Consider the following 14949-nt stretch of genomic DNA (forward strand, 5'->3'; position numbering starts at 1 on the left):
CAGTAGTCTATCAAACAGTAGCCTATGGTATCTATCAAAAGATGAATTATTGCTTGTTTTTCCAAGTAATCAAAGAGAAAAAAAAACAATTTAACTCGGAAAATTGAAATATTTATGGAGATACTAAGTAACCTTTTCTGTAAAAGCTGTGTATTTAAGGGATTTCAGACATTCATATTGTTTAGATTTTGTATATTATGTAGAAATTTTATTGCATTTATTAGTTACATTAAAATAATAATTGTAATTATTTTTATTTTAATAATAATAATAATATATATATTATTTTTTATGAAAATATAATTAGCTTCATTTTGTTTAGTAAAAGAAGTACAGTAGGGAACCGATTATCCGGAACGGTCGGGTCCAACGCTATTTTGGATAACTGATTTTTCCGGTTTTCTGAATCGCTACAAAAAGCCGTTTTTTTTATTGTTAAACACAACTAAAAAAAAAAAAAAATTGGAAATAATCTTAAAAGTAAGAAAAAACGATGAAGTAATACACTAATGATTATTTCCAAAATGTTGGTAAGGTAAACATCTTTAAAAAAAGAAAAAAAAATCATAAAATCTTATAAGGAAAAATTTTTTTTTTTAAAAAAATGGCGAGAAAATTTATCGAATATCGTTCCGGTTTTTTGGTTTTCCGGTTTTCTGGGTTCCGGATAACGGGTTCTGTACTGTATATAGATTGTTTTGGTTGAGATAGTTGTTCATTAGATAAATTCTCAGCTTATTAATTACTTTCAATGAAGAAGTTTCACTGCTTTTTTTAAAAATATTCCATCAAAATTTTAGTGAGAAATTTGCTGGTTATCAGATTTGTTTGAAGACACAGTTTCGATTATTTTATAAATGACAAATGTTTCAAAAGTTATTTATTAGTTCTGAGCACTAAATTGATTTGTGTTCAGTGAAAAAATATTCTTTTTTCTTCTACAATTTTATGTTTAAAGCAAATAATGAGTTGAATGAGCTTTAGGACAAATTTCATTAAAGTATTTTATTTTTAGTTAAATTAATTTAAATATAGGTTTTATTGATCTTATCTGTTTTTGCACTCTGTAATATTATTCATACATGTTTACAGCACAATTTTTCACTGATGCAGTTTTCTATTTCAGCTGCTGAAATAGAAAACTGCATACTAGGAAACTAAATTAATTTATTGTTGGTTATTTTTCTAAACTTTCGAAAATAATTATTTCATTTATTGTATTTTTAAAATTAACTAGTTAAAAAGTTTTTTTTTTAGCAAGTTTTAATATTAGCTTAAAGTCCTTCATCTATATTTTGCTTATTCGATTAAAACTTTTACTTTTGTTAAAAAAAAAAAAACTATTAAATTATTGAAGTAGAAAATTATGTTAATGAAAATTCCATAAATGAATTATGTTTATTAAGAATTAAGCATATTTTTAAAAATACAGAACAAAACTTATTATCTGGCACCTTTTTCAGCGTACAATTTAAAAATCCAGACACACATTTCATCATTATTACATCTGATGTTATAGAATTACTGTTTCATTTTTCCATCTTGTGCCAGTAAAACCCTTACACACATTTCATCATTATTGCATCTGATGTTATAGAATTACTGTTTTCATTTTTCCATCTTGTGCCAGTAAAACCCTTGATCAATTGAATTCAGTTCATTCTAATTACTGTTGTGACTATGATTCTAAAACTTCTAGAATATCTCAAATAAATGAAAACAAAGATTTATCAATGATTTTTTTTCCTTTTTATTGTATTGTATTACTTATTTATAGAAAAACAAAACATGAATAAAACATAGTTTAATGTTAATTTACTTGCAAAGTCGGTTTAAAGGATTTTCTGACATAGCCGTGGTTCCATGGGTGTTAGATAATCAAAGTTCTACTGTATTATCATATATTTATGTAAGTTATAATTGCTGAAAACTGTCTTTTTTTTTCAGATTGATAATGAACCTGTTTCTAATAGTGATGGATCTGTTAATGGTTGTTTGAATGACAATTTAAATCGTCCACCCTATGTACCTAGTAAGTTTATGATGAACTGATTATAGAAAAATAAATATTACTTTTTCATTTTTTGAGTAAGATCATCACTAATGTTTAATTTTGCAACTTAGTTTCATGTTTTTTTATGCAGCTTGATTTTAAAATTTTTGAATGATCCAACTACAATGATACTTGTTCTAATCAATAATTTGCCAATTATAGTGAAGATATTTTCAAACTTAAGATGTCTATCTATCTATTAAAGTTTATTTGTTTTTATAAAGGCTTAAAAGACATGATAATCTTATGACCTCTACACTAAATATCATCTGAAGTTAAATATTCTTTATTTTATGTCATTTTATTTATTTATATTGAAGCTTCTGGTATTAAAATTTTCTAGTTCTTACTGTGAAATTCTGATTTACGAATTTTTGTGGGTACATTTATAGTGAAAATTTTTCTGTTGTTTAAATTTTTGAAAATTTATTTGATTATTTGCCCTATATCACTATAATTACACCATATTTGCGTAGATGCATTGTTGTTATATATATATTTATATTAAATACTCTTAATTGCTATTATATTAAATAAGCTTTTAATTGCACTACTTTTTTAAGAAAGTAACGTTTTCTACGCGATATTTCATTTAATAATAAGGAGGGGATGGCTTTTTAAAGTCTAGGATTGGTTTTTAACATAATCTTTAGATTTAAGTTTAAACTATTAAAAATAAATTTAAGATGAAGTCAGATAAATTTTTAAAAGAGATGGAGCTGTTTGTAGTATAATTTTGTATACAATTCGGTAAGCTAGTCATTTCAAAAGATGACATATTTTATCACAAACTGCTCTTTCTTAATATTGTTTCTTGATATGTGAAATCACAAGTTTTCAGAGTTTTGACTAGATAGCAACACAAGACTCAGAAACATTTTATTGCCTTTCAGAAATTGTGGAGTTTTTTTCCCAAAGCCTATCATAAATAATATATGACTGAGAGAGTTGTTTTTATTTATGAAGAAGTTGCTTATTATGCTGGAATTATGCAAACATTATTATAGTTAATTTTGTTTTTTTAATTAAATAATATTGTGATTAATAATTATTAGGAGTTGTTAATAATGCTGTGTATGAAAAAACCTTGTGCATGGATGCTTTATTGCGATGGAAAGATGACACTATCACTCATTATGATTATCATAATTTTTATGGTCATGCAATGGTGATTGCAACTGACTTGTAAGTAAAATGTTTCCATTCTTTTTCATTTTATGTTTGTATTAATTTAATTAGTGCTTAAAAAATACTCTCATTTTATACTCAAAATAGTTTTTATTTTCTAGAGCATTTGATTTAAATTATCCCGCAAAAAGAAAGTTAATAGTTAGTGATTCTACTTTTGTTGGTACTGGACAATATGCTGGCCATTACATTAAGGATTTATCTGCTACATGGGCAGACCTTCAAGCTTCAATATCAATTGTTTTAGGACAGGGACTTCATGGCATAGCTTTAGTATGTATAAACAATTTTGTGATTTTTAACATTTTATGCTTAAAAAAGTGTTTTAATTTTTCTCAGTTTTATCTGTTCAAGTAAAACCTTTTACTGTTTTTTAAATTCACATTTTAGTGCTTCTACTTTCTAATAATATTTGCTGGGTAAACTTGTGCAAAAATTTCTAAAGGTGCCATTGTTTTTTTTTTTTTTTGTCAGACTTTGTTTATAACACGTTTATAATGCAGTTTGATTTCCTTGAATTTATTACTTTTTGTTGTGACTTAACGTGATATAGCAGATTTCAGGTCTTGTGCCTTTTAATTCCACAAAGAATTATATTATTCATTATTAATTATAAATATATAATAATTAAATTCCATTAATCATTTAGTAATAATTAAATTCCATTTGTTGCAAATTTTCTTTTCCCTCCATATCTAATTTTAAGTATGAAAAAAGTGAGTTCAGACAAACCTAGAGTAAGCCATGAATGTTCAAATACTAAAATTTTTTTTAAAAATATCAAAATGAAAATAAATTATGAGAAGATAACTTAGAATTACACAATGGAGAAGTTCTCTTCCAATGATTCATTTCCATTTTGATATTTTATAATATTTTTTTTTCAGCAATTGAAACTTCGTGGCTTACTTTAGGCTTGCCTTAACTCACTTTTTCTTTCTTTTAAATTAACAACAGAGGTGGAAAAAATTTGCGACAAAAAATCTCTCTTGTGGTATGGTGTCCTCTTAATATTCTATTACGTTAGTGTAAGCTCTGGTCTGGGCAAAGTACTGTAGTAAGTAATAGATACTTTTTAAACAAACAATTTTGTTTTTGAGAAAAAATTACCTTTTATTTTTAAGAAAAAATGATTTCTTTGAAAAACTTCTCTTTTTAATTCTTAAATTTCCTTAATTATGGAACTTTTAAGTTAAATTGAGAAATAAAAAAATAGTCATTAATTCTAACTCAATTTTATTTAAAAAATTCTTGCTGCGTATTATTTGTTAAGTTTTATTTTATTGATAATAATAGTTTTAATCAGAAAAAAAAGAGAAAAGGGGGAAAAAAAAGACAGAATGTTGATAGTCACTTTGAATTTATAAGTTTCCATTAATTGTGTGTAAAACAATTAGCTATTTTACTGTCAGCAGATAAATATTTATATTTTACTGATTTAATTTTATGTTTTTTTTTTTAAATTGAAGTAGTTTTAAAACTTATTTATTATGAAATTCATATATTTAAGTAATAATGAGACTCATACCAAGAACATTTAAATTTTTATATTTTTAATGTTTAATGGTTTAAAGTAATTAAGTCTTTATTTAATATCTAACTGAGAAATTATGAGGGTATAAGCTAGGGGTGCAGTAACTTGAAGCCCACTAAAGTGTATGCAGAAAGTATTACACCAATTTAAAATTTCCTTACTTTTTTATAGTCTGGAATTAATGTTTGTGGTGCTGTTGATTCCCACAAAGATGAAAGAACTAATGAACTTTGTCTGAGGTGGTTGCAACTGGGTATATTTTATCCTCTTTTGCAGTTATATGGCACTGGAGCTAAATATGTAAGTTCTATATATTTTTTTCTATCATTATTTCATCAATACACGTATTTCTTCTAATACCATGTAGTATTTTGCACTTGGGGCTTCTTTAATTTGTTTGACACATTTAATAAAACTAATATGTTATTTATTGAGTTAATTGTAAATGATCTGTTAATTTCTAAAATCGGTTGCTTTTCAGTTAGCTAGGCGCATGGGGACATCGATAAAAATGGAATAATTTTCTCCGAACACAAAATCTAGTTTAAAAAACTTCCTGCGAGCAATTTATTGACTCTTGCAATTAGTTTCAACCCTTTTGTCGCCACCCAATTTTGACAAGATGCTTTCAAGATTTCCTGATTTTTTATATGTGTGGAGGGGCAATATTCTATGACGTTAAAAAGTATTGTCCTTCATTAAATTTCCATTTTGCAAAAACTTGTTATGATTTGGAAACTTGTTGTTTAAACATTCCTGTCATAAACATGTTTGTCTTTTAGAAAATTTAGAGTTATGTAAATCAGTCTACTACCTTTGGGTAAGTTCATTGTACTAGATAAGTATTTTAAATCAAAATAGTCGTTTAAATTAAAAGAGAAGTGGTAAATATGTCTATTTAATTTTTTAGTGTTTTATTGCTATTTTAACTCTGAATTTGCTGATATTTGCTTATAAGGATATTGTCGCTATAATGGCAATTTAATATGTTATTATGAATTGTCATTATAACGGACTTTTACTGTATATTCATTCATGAAAAATTTGATTTTTTTTTCTTTCAGATTTTTAATGCGGGTGTTGATGACAGAGAATTTTATCATGATATTCGAAATGCCTTGTCAAGACGATATGAATTATTGCCTTATTTATACACACTTTTTCATTTGAGTCATACTAAAGGTTCTTCGGTTGTGAGACCACTTTTCTTTGAGTAATATAAATTTCATATAGTTTTTTTATTGACAAAGATTTTATTATTTTTGAATCCTTATATTAAACCTCTTTATCAGATTTCCAAATGACAATGAAACTTTCTCAATTGACTCCCAATTCATGTGGGGATCATCACTCCTGATATCACCTATTCTTGAAGAGGTTAGTAACTTTAAAAAAATTTTTTTTTTATTGAACCCTAGATTAGAGGCTCTCAAACTATTATATACTCTGCAGAACACTTCATACTTTGTAAATATATTGCAGTGCTCTGAGAAGGGTATATTGAAATTGAAAATATTTTTTCAAACATACGTTATGATTGTAAATTAAAAAATAAATCTCTTGTTGCTGCTCATGTGAAACATGTACTCCATTAACCCCTTGCTTCCGAAGCGTCATGAAAAGACATTTACAAGCAAACTACGGCAAGTGTCGTTTCGTGACGGTCTTGTTTTTTTGGGGTAGGGAGAGTAGAAAAAGAGATTCTTGGGTGGGGAAAGAAATGGGGGTCAGTTAAGGGGAGGACGAACAAAGAGAAGGGTTGGCAGTTTACCACAATTACTCAAACTATTATCCTTCCCCTAAGTTTCTTCTGAGTGGGTTGCTTTTTGCTTTGAAATTTGGCCTTCAAGAAAAACGCCAATACTATCATTTTACTTACATTGAAAACTATTTTGAAAAGCACAACTAAGAAGCTTTTTCTTAAGCAATGTTTTTTTTTCTTAAATAACATTATTAAAAATATGTAATCTAAGATTATGATTATTCGATAATAATCTACTTCAAACAATGTTTTATTTTTTTTATCCGCATTTTGTTATCATTAAAAATAAATAAATAAATAAAGTAAAAAAAAATTGATAATAATATTAAAAAAAAAAATTCAGTGCTTTTATATTGTTTTAGTTACCTAAATTTTTACAGATTTCAATTGTTATGAAACTTTTTATAGTTTTTCGGCAAAGAATATAATAAAGATTCTTTGAATAATACATTTTTTCTTCATTTTCCTTCCATTTTATCAGATAAGTGATTCTTTAAATTTTTATTAATAGAGGATTTATTCATCAAAATATTAAACAAAAAATCTGATTATAAGAACTTTACACAATTTTATAATTTTCAAGATTTTTTCGTTTAATAGAAATACAAAAATAATGATTAATAGATATGGTGCGAAATATTAAGAAAAGTTTCATTTTATTTTACTTCATATTTATATTATATTTATTTTCTTTCAATGCATGTAATAAATTTATTAATATTATATTTACGGATTTACTAAAAGCAAAAACTTTAAACGGAACAAGGGATGTTATTTTTTAAATTATTTTACCTGCCTTTTTTCAAACGAACCTTCAGCGAAGAATTAATAAGAGTTATTTAAAATCAGAATCAAATAAAAGTTGTTTAAAACCAGAATAGTTAAAATCCACGAATATTTGATACGAAAAAGCTTCTCGACTAATCTTTCTAATCACTATAGAAGGGGGAAAAAACTTGTTCTTTAACTATAAGTTAGATGTTTTTGACATAAAATTTTAAAATTCGAGACTTGCTAAATCACGGTAAGCATCTCAGGGTACCAGAAAAAGTATAAATAACTTGATATAATCATATAATTACAGACTTAGTCATACAATTTAATATGATTTATTATTTATTATATAATATATTCATATTATTTCACAATTAAAAGTTAGCCTTTCGTAAATTTGGTCATTTTATAGATAATTTAATGTGATTAAAAAATTAATCTGGTCTGGATCAGCTTGAATTCCTGATTAGTCCAATTTTAAAAGCTCAGTGGAAATTATTTAGTTCTTGAAAAATATGCATCAATAGTAACAATACCGAATGAACAGGAAGCATAATTTGAATTCAGATTGACCATCATACTATCGCGATTACAAATAATTTGAAGTACTGAGTGTATATTAAGAACATGGTTGAGATCTAGAAATATTTTGTTACGAGAACAATAACAGTACTATTATTCATGCTACAACAGTACTATTTTTGCACTAAAAGAGAAAACGAAGTATTTCCATGCTATTCTGTGATTATTATTACTATTTTTGGTAAAAAATTAAATCAAATGCGGATTCATTTGCATCAGTACTATTTAAAAAAATATGTTTAAAATTTATTATAAGTGTAACATAAATTGAGCAGATTGATTTTATTGATTGATTTTATAATCCTTAAATTTAGTTTTTAAAAGAAATCAGGACATGGATTGCACAAATTTGTAGTAAATTATTATTCTTTAGTTATTTACTTAATTATTATTTTTCATTATTTGGGAAAAAAACATCCTACTGTAAAAACAGTTTAATTTAATTGTGAAAACAACAGTTAAAACTCCAATACATATATTAAAAAGGATTTTTTTAAGGGAAAAAGAACTTTTAACAACAAATTACATTAACCACCGAAACTGACTTTAAAGTTAGCAATCAGTGATGTTACAAATGGGTAAATATAGAGCATTTTTGTCATTATCAAATCATAATATTTATAACGATTACGGATTAAATCAAAATGAAAACATAAAACTATGAAAAAAATTGTTTCTGCCTAATTATTTATTCACACAATTAATATTATTAGGTGTAAGTACAATATTTAAAAGGAAAAAAACCTGTTTTTTTGTGTTTTTTTTTTTTTTTTTTGCTTTTGTTTTTTAGAATGAATGGACTTTTATATCGTAAGACCAAGATATAAGGAATAAAAATCAACATGAAAATAAATTCATTAATTTTAGAATTTTCCTAAATATTTTGAAAACAAAACTCGTTAGTTATTTGTTGCATCTTACTTCCCCTGTTTCCGTAAATATTAAATATTTTTTGCAATTACATTGAATGTGAAAATAAATTGATAAATAGAATTAAAAATAAACCATCTATCGTTCTTGAGTTCTTGTAGTAAGCACTTCAAGAGAATATTACTAGAAAGAAAAAGCATGGCGAATGGAAGAAAGTAACTAATTCCTTGCAATACGAAAGCATTTCCTGTATCATATTATAGAATTCACCGGAATCATTATTTTTAAACAGGCTGTCAACAAGTAAATAAGTATTGTAAAAACTACACAATGCACGTTCTTGAAAGGATAACAATATACAACAAAATATAGCTCTTGACACTTATAACCGAGTTATACCATTCAACACTCCCCTTTGTGTGCTATCGGCATCACAGAAAGGGAAATACTTCTGCATTTACAGTGAAATCGTGTGCTAACTCATTAAGTATTAGCGAGCATATTACTTTGATTATTACATATTTCATAGGGAAAAAAAACGGAATTTTGTTATGTTGAAAGAAAGATTGAAGTTTTTCCCAATTGAAATTTCGGGTAAAACTTACACGACCTTATTATAACATATGGTCTGGTTTGAAATAATTAAGTAAATTAATGTTTTAGTAACTTACTTTTTATAATTATCAAAATAAAATAATTATCAGCAGTGAAATCTTAAACATTTGGAATGTATCCACATATAAAAAATAACCACACAAAAAAAGTATTACACCATATTCATCTTAATCATAAAATGATTCTTAAAATATAAATTGTAAGTTCAGGTAATTTTCATTCGCTTTAAGAAAACTCTTAGGACAAAAGGATTTCTATTTTACCCGGACTGTAGAATCTGTAATTAATAAAAAAAATAATTAATCAATATAGACAGGGACGAATCAAGACAAATACGAAAGCACTAAATTTTCTCCTGCATCTCAGTAAGTATTTTAAATTTTCTGAAGCAATAAATGACATTTCTAATACCGGGGAACTTCATGTAATAAATTTAACCAGCTTTATGTCATAAACTTTTGCTATAATAAAAACGAAATGCGCTATTATCTAAAAATTGACAATTTTCAGCAAATAAAGCATTTTAATTTTTTTAGATTTGAAATGAAAAATAAAATGCAATATTTTTAGTGATAGTAATATTATTGATCCGAGCTGGTGACTGGAAACCCACCCAGTTTTGGAGGGATGAGTACCAAGTAGCAGCTTGTCTAGGAAGTAAAGGTGGTTTGTGCGCAATAGTGACCATATTGCCACGATCATGCCATCGCTGACAAAACATAGCTCGTGAGCTTCATTAACTATGTATTTGATTCTAAAATACGTACATTTTTTAAAACTTTATCTGCCTCGATGCCCCATTTTAAAAATAATATTTAAAAACATAATGCCAAATTTATGAACATAATATTTTATTTTTAATATTAACATCGCAAATCTTGGAAAAAATGTTTCCCTGTGACTTGGACTTTTAGGTTATTTTACTTTCAAAATTTGTTTTCAGTTCTTTTTTTAAATTTAAAGTCTAATTATTTTTAAACTATTTTTATTTTCTATGATCATATATACAAAGAGAAGTTACGCCTTATACATGTTTCAATTGTCAAATTTCCACCAGATGTTCAAAACATTTTATATTTTTGGAAAGATGTTAGAAGCTTTCCTTTTCAAAAAATATATAAGTGTGAATAATAAATAAAATAAAATTAAATGAACATGTCTTTTTATGTTTTATATAGAGTAGCCTGTGCCCCCCTTGTGGTCAGACCCTCCACTCCAAACAAATGTTTTCCTAATGGCACTTCTTTTTCTCCTGATGGCATTATAATATAGGGAATTGAATATTAGATTTAATAAACTTATTTCGTATTGTAACAATTCTCAATAAAGCGTCAAAATTTATTGAAGATATTTAGCACCTAAACGATTTTTTTAAAATTCGTTTCCATCTTTCCTATTCGAGAAAAATTGCTAAAATTCCGATTCTTCTTTTATTCTCCCAATCATCTTTCTATTTTTTTTTATTTATATTTAGATTATTTTAATTTTTTTATCTATCATATTATCTCTGTTTCGGTAAGAAACTGATAATTCTAAAACTGAGTTGCTCTTAGACTATATGACAGGAAAGAGAGAGACACATGGAAGGAAGAGCCCATTCAACTTTTCTGAGAACAGAAGCAGGGAATATTTAGCGGTTCTCTTTTACCTAAGCCAGCCGTGTTCCTGAAAAGGCAGCACTATAACATGACACCTTTTGTCACACTCTATTGTAGAAAAACACGTTGCACATTTCCTTCTTTTCTACATACTTGGAGATTTATTAGAAAATCAACCAGTAACTAAAGACAGCTTTTTTTGTTAATCAAAATTGAATCTTAGATTATAAATCAACCGCTAATGTAACTTAGCTTTAAATGTAACGACTAAGGCTAAATATTCTGCTTAAGTATTACGTAAGCGAAGTAATTACGAAAGTATTAAGTATTACGAAAGGAAGAAGAAGGAAGTTTGAGATCTCATTTTTCTAACAAAAGGGGTGAGGTCAATGAGCAATGTTTACAAAAAATATTATAGTCACATTATTTTCAATTTTTTTAAAATAAAAAATACATTTTAACGAAAAATTAGGAAAAATTAAATGTCCTGAAAGAAAATACTAGAATTTCCTGAAACAATATTCAAATTTTTTTTGTTCCTAAAAAGTTTCTTAAAAACCCAAAAATATGATCTATTATAACATTTCTATATAAGTTAAGTTAATTACTATTATTATGTTAATATATATATATATATATATATATATATATTCTGTTGTTCGATGCCAACTTATAATGATAGTTAAAATAAAATTTAACACAATCAACAAAGCATACTTACTTATTCCTTTCAAGAGACCAAAAAACTATTTCAACTATATCTAGATTAGCAGTGTATCAATTGCATAATATTAGTTGGGCATATTACTAAATAAAATTAATCGTAATTGGTTCATACTAAAAAAGTCACCAAAATTATTTAAGCGTCATACGGTTCCCCAAAATAGAAGAACCTTTTCTCCATCCATTGTACTCTTTAATACATAGTTTATTCTTTTTTATTTCAATAAGTATCTATTAATAAAGTTGACTAATTATAACTGGTATCAATAATATTAAGGCGATTTTTTACGTTTCTCCTAAACATACTACGTAGTTCTCTTCATTTATTGTGACTTTCAGAACATAATCTTTTTTTTTTGTTCCACTTATATTGATTTTAAATTATTTTGTATTATAGAAAAATATTTTAAAAGTATAACTTTGAACAAAATAAACATGCGATTTCGGAAAACTTACTAATTTCGAGACGCAGTCAACCATAGTTTTGTTCATCATTAGGTTTATCTGACATTAAAAGATAACACTTGAAAATATCGTGCAATAAACTCTTTTTATAATTAAATAGAGCTATGAGCTAGCAAACATTACTGATGATTTATCTTTAAAATATATATATTATAAAAATACATATATTTAAAATTGCGGAATTATTGTTTAATTTATAGCAAAGGTATCTGTAAAACCAATGAGTAAATTCTATTTTTCAAACTCTTGAACGATGTAATTAAATTTTTTAGAGAATTTTTAAGATGAGTGGTAGATTAGTTTCTTTCATCTCCTGTCCAAATTTTAAAATGCACTAACAGTCCTAATTGATACGAAACACAAACTCATATATTGATAGTTATAGGTGTATATAAATATAGATCCATATAAATATAGATGCAGAGAAAAATAAAATAAAAAACGCACAAAATAAATATGCTTAAAAAATGTTTTATATTTCAGTATAAATTACTGTCGAAATTATAAAAAAAACTTTTTTATCTGCAGTAAGTAGATTTTACTCCTTATAATTATGACAATCTATAAAAATAGTTTATTCTAAAGAAATACTTTTAATTATATCAATCCCGCTATATATGAATGACTGATTTATGAACTTACAAGAATAATAATTACTTATAATTTTTATATTTTTATTCAACTGTATTCTTCAGTAACGTTATTACAAAGTAATTATGATTGCAAATCCTGTCAATTTGAACACTGTTGATTTGAATTAAGAAGCAAGTCGTAAACAATTATATTGCATGCATCTTAATTTTTTTTTTCGGTCAGGACACTTAATAAAATGAAAGATATGTTTCAGAAGCCGTTTCTTATTATTGATTTATTTTAAAAGCTAATACTCTTAAATTTACTAAAATATAACTCGGAACCGTTTAGTATTAATTTCTTTATTTAAGAAATAAATTTAAAGATAACACAGTCATAATATTAGATTTCATAAACCATGTTGCATTAAATAAAATTAATAAATCGCTGTACTTATACAAAAGTTAAACGGATGAGATAATTTGAATATTCGGCACTTATCAAAAGAGTCTTCCTCTCTTATTTAAAATGTCGAAAGAATAGAAAAAAAGGAAGAAAGAACGAAATAAATAAAAGAAAGAAAAAAATTAAAGTATAATTTATTACTCCTCTACTTGAAAATCGCCAATAAGGTGCTAAACTTTTATTTTCGGAAAACTTATATTTCATGTAAATGTTCTAATTTCTCAACAATTCCCCTCCTTTGCCGCATGAGTGATTTTGAATACTCAACTGCGAGAAAACGATGACCCCTCCTCAACCCCTCACAGGAAGATAGTTTTGGACGAGTTCAATCATAGAAACTGCTTTCAGAAAACTCCCGTAATGAAGGGACACGAATTCTAGGACTCGATCGGAATCAGAGGGTTAAGAGGTAGTACATTGTTGTGGCAATTGTTCTCTAATGAGATTACCAGTTATTCTAGCATTTTTTCAAAAGCTAATTTTTATGTCTCTCACTTAAAAGAAAAGCTGTAATGATTTTTGTTATATAAATATTAGTTGTTTTTATGCATTATAAAAGTATTATGTTAGGTATTTTATGTCCTGTTTTATTTAAATATTAGTCTAGATTGTTTTATTAATTTGTTTTTGGTACTTTCTGAAACTTAATTTATTGTATTGTTTTTATTTTCTCTAGGGTGCAGAAATGATTAATTTTTATCTCCCTGAGGGTATTTGGTATGATTATTATCAGGTAAATATCTCTAATACTTTGATTATTTTAAAATTTTCGTTTCAGTAATAACAGAATGTCTTCTACAATTCAATCAAACTTTTTTTATTCAGCAACTTTTCTGCTATTGTTTTCTTAAATAAGTGTTGGTAATTATTTTATTATGCTGCTAATTATTTTAATGCTATGAAATATTAGTAATTATTTTAACAACTTGAGATAAAATAGTTTTGTTTCTGTGTGCCTTAACCATGTTTTTATCTTTCATTGCATTAGTATGTCTTAAAATGAATAATTCAATATGTCTCATAAATTTATGAGTAATTCGAGTAAAAAAATCTAGCAAATGAGAATTATTTAAAATTTTCTGTCACTTTTTTTGTCATTAATTTAATGTTAATAAATAAACAAATTTTAAACGACATTTAATTGATTTTTCCTGGAAATTCTTTTGTTTTACATTACCAACTAATACATTCTAGCTACTTCCATTTTATTTTAGGAATATCTATTTAAAATAACCAGGCTAATTATTTCTTTTATCTGTGTAAAAAATTATTAGCCTTAGTGCAGCTGTTTAAAAATGAAATTTTGTTCATAATGAATTTTCATTTTTATAGGGTGGACCATTTGTAAGTTCTGGTGAATGGTTTTCGGAAACTGGAGGACCTTTTTTGGATAGCAAACAGCCGGCTGTTTTGCATATTCGTGCTGGACACATTTTAACACTTCAAAAACCATCAGAAACAACAACTGCTAGGTAACAATTATTTAGATGTATATAATTTTTTTTAATTTTAGTTTTTACTAGAATTTTTGTCACATCTGTTAATTTATGCATCCTTACTTTGATATAACATTTTTGAAGTTCCAAATGATATTTTTCATAGTACTAATTTCAAGTGAAAATTTTCATGTCTTTTTAAAAGATTTAAATAATTAGTTTCTGTAGGTATTAATTCTAAAACGAATTTGATATTATACAAGGTGTGGAAAAAAATCAAAGTTATTGCATCATAGAGTAGAAGTTAATTA

At 26.0% G+C, this 14949-nt stretch overlaps 1 protein-coding gene across 3 annotated transcripts in view; it reads left to right on the top strand.

Annotated features, from left to right (window-relative positions):
* The window catches only part of LOC107457360 (sucrase-isomaltase, intestinal), a 69504-nt gene that overhangs the window by 49055 nt on the left and 5500 nt on the right, over nt 1-14949 (top strand). For all 3 annotated transcript variants that reach the window (XM_087166196.1, XM_087166194.1, XM_087166195.1), the window contains exons 10-17: nt 1948-2032; nt 3109-3238; nt 3343-3514; nt 4947-5075; nt 5840-5988; nt 6068-6152; nt 13879-13935; nt 14535-14674. In XM_087166196.1, the coding sequence (XP_087022322.1) occupies nt 1948-2032; nt 3109-3238; nt 3343-3514; nt 4947-5075; nt 5840-5988; nt 6068-6152; nt 13879-13935; nt 14535-14674 (947 nt within the window). The remainder of the gene's footprint in view (nt 1-1947; nt 2033-3108; nt 3239-3342; nt 3515-4946; nt 5076-5839; nt 5989-6067; nt 6153-13878; nt 13936-14534; nt 14675-14949) is intronic.

Source organism: Parasteatoda tepidariorum, chromosome 6, assembly GCF_982258835.1.
Source record: "Parasteatoda tepidariorum strain Cologne lab strain chromosome 6, Ptep-v5.0, whole genome shotgun sequence".
In the NCBI taxonomy this organism is placed as follows: domain Eukaryota; kingdom Metazoa; phylum Arthropoda; class Arachnida; order Araneae; family Theridiidae; genus Parasteatoda; species Parasteatoda tepidariorum.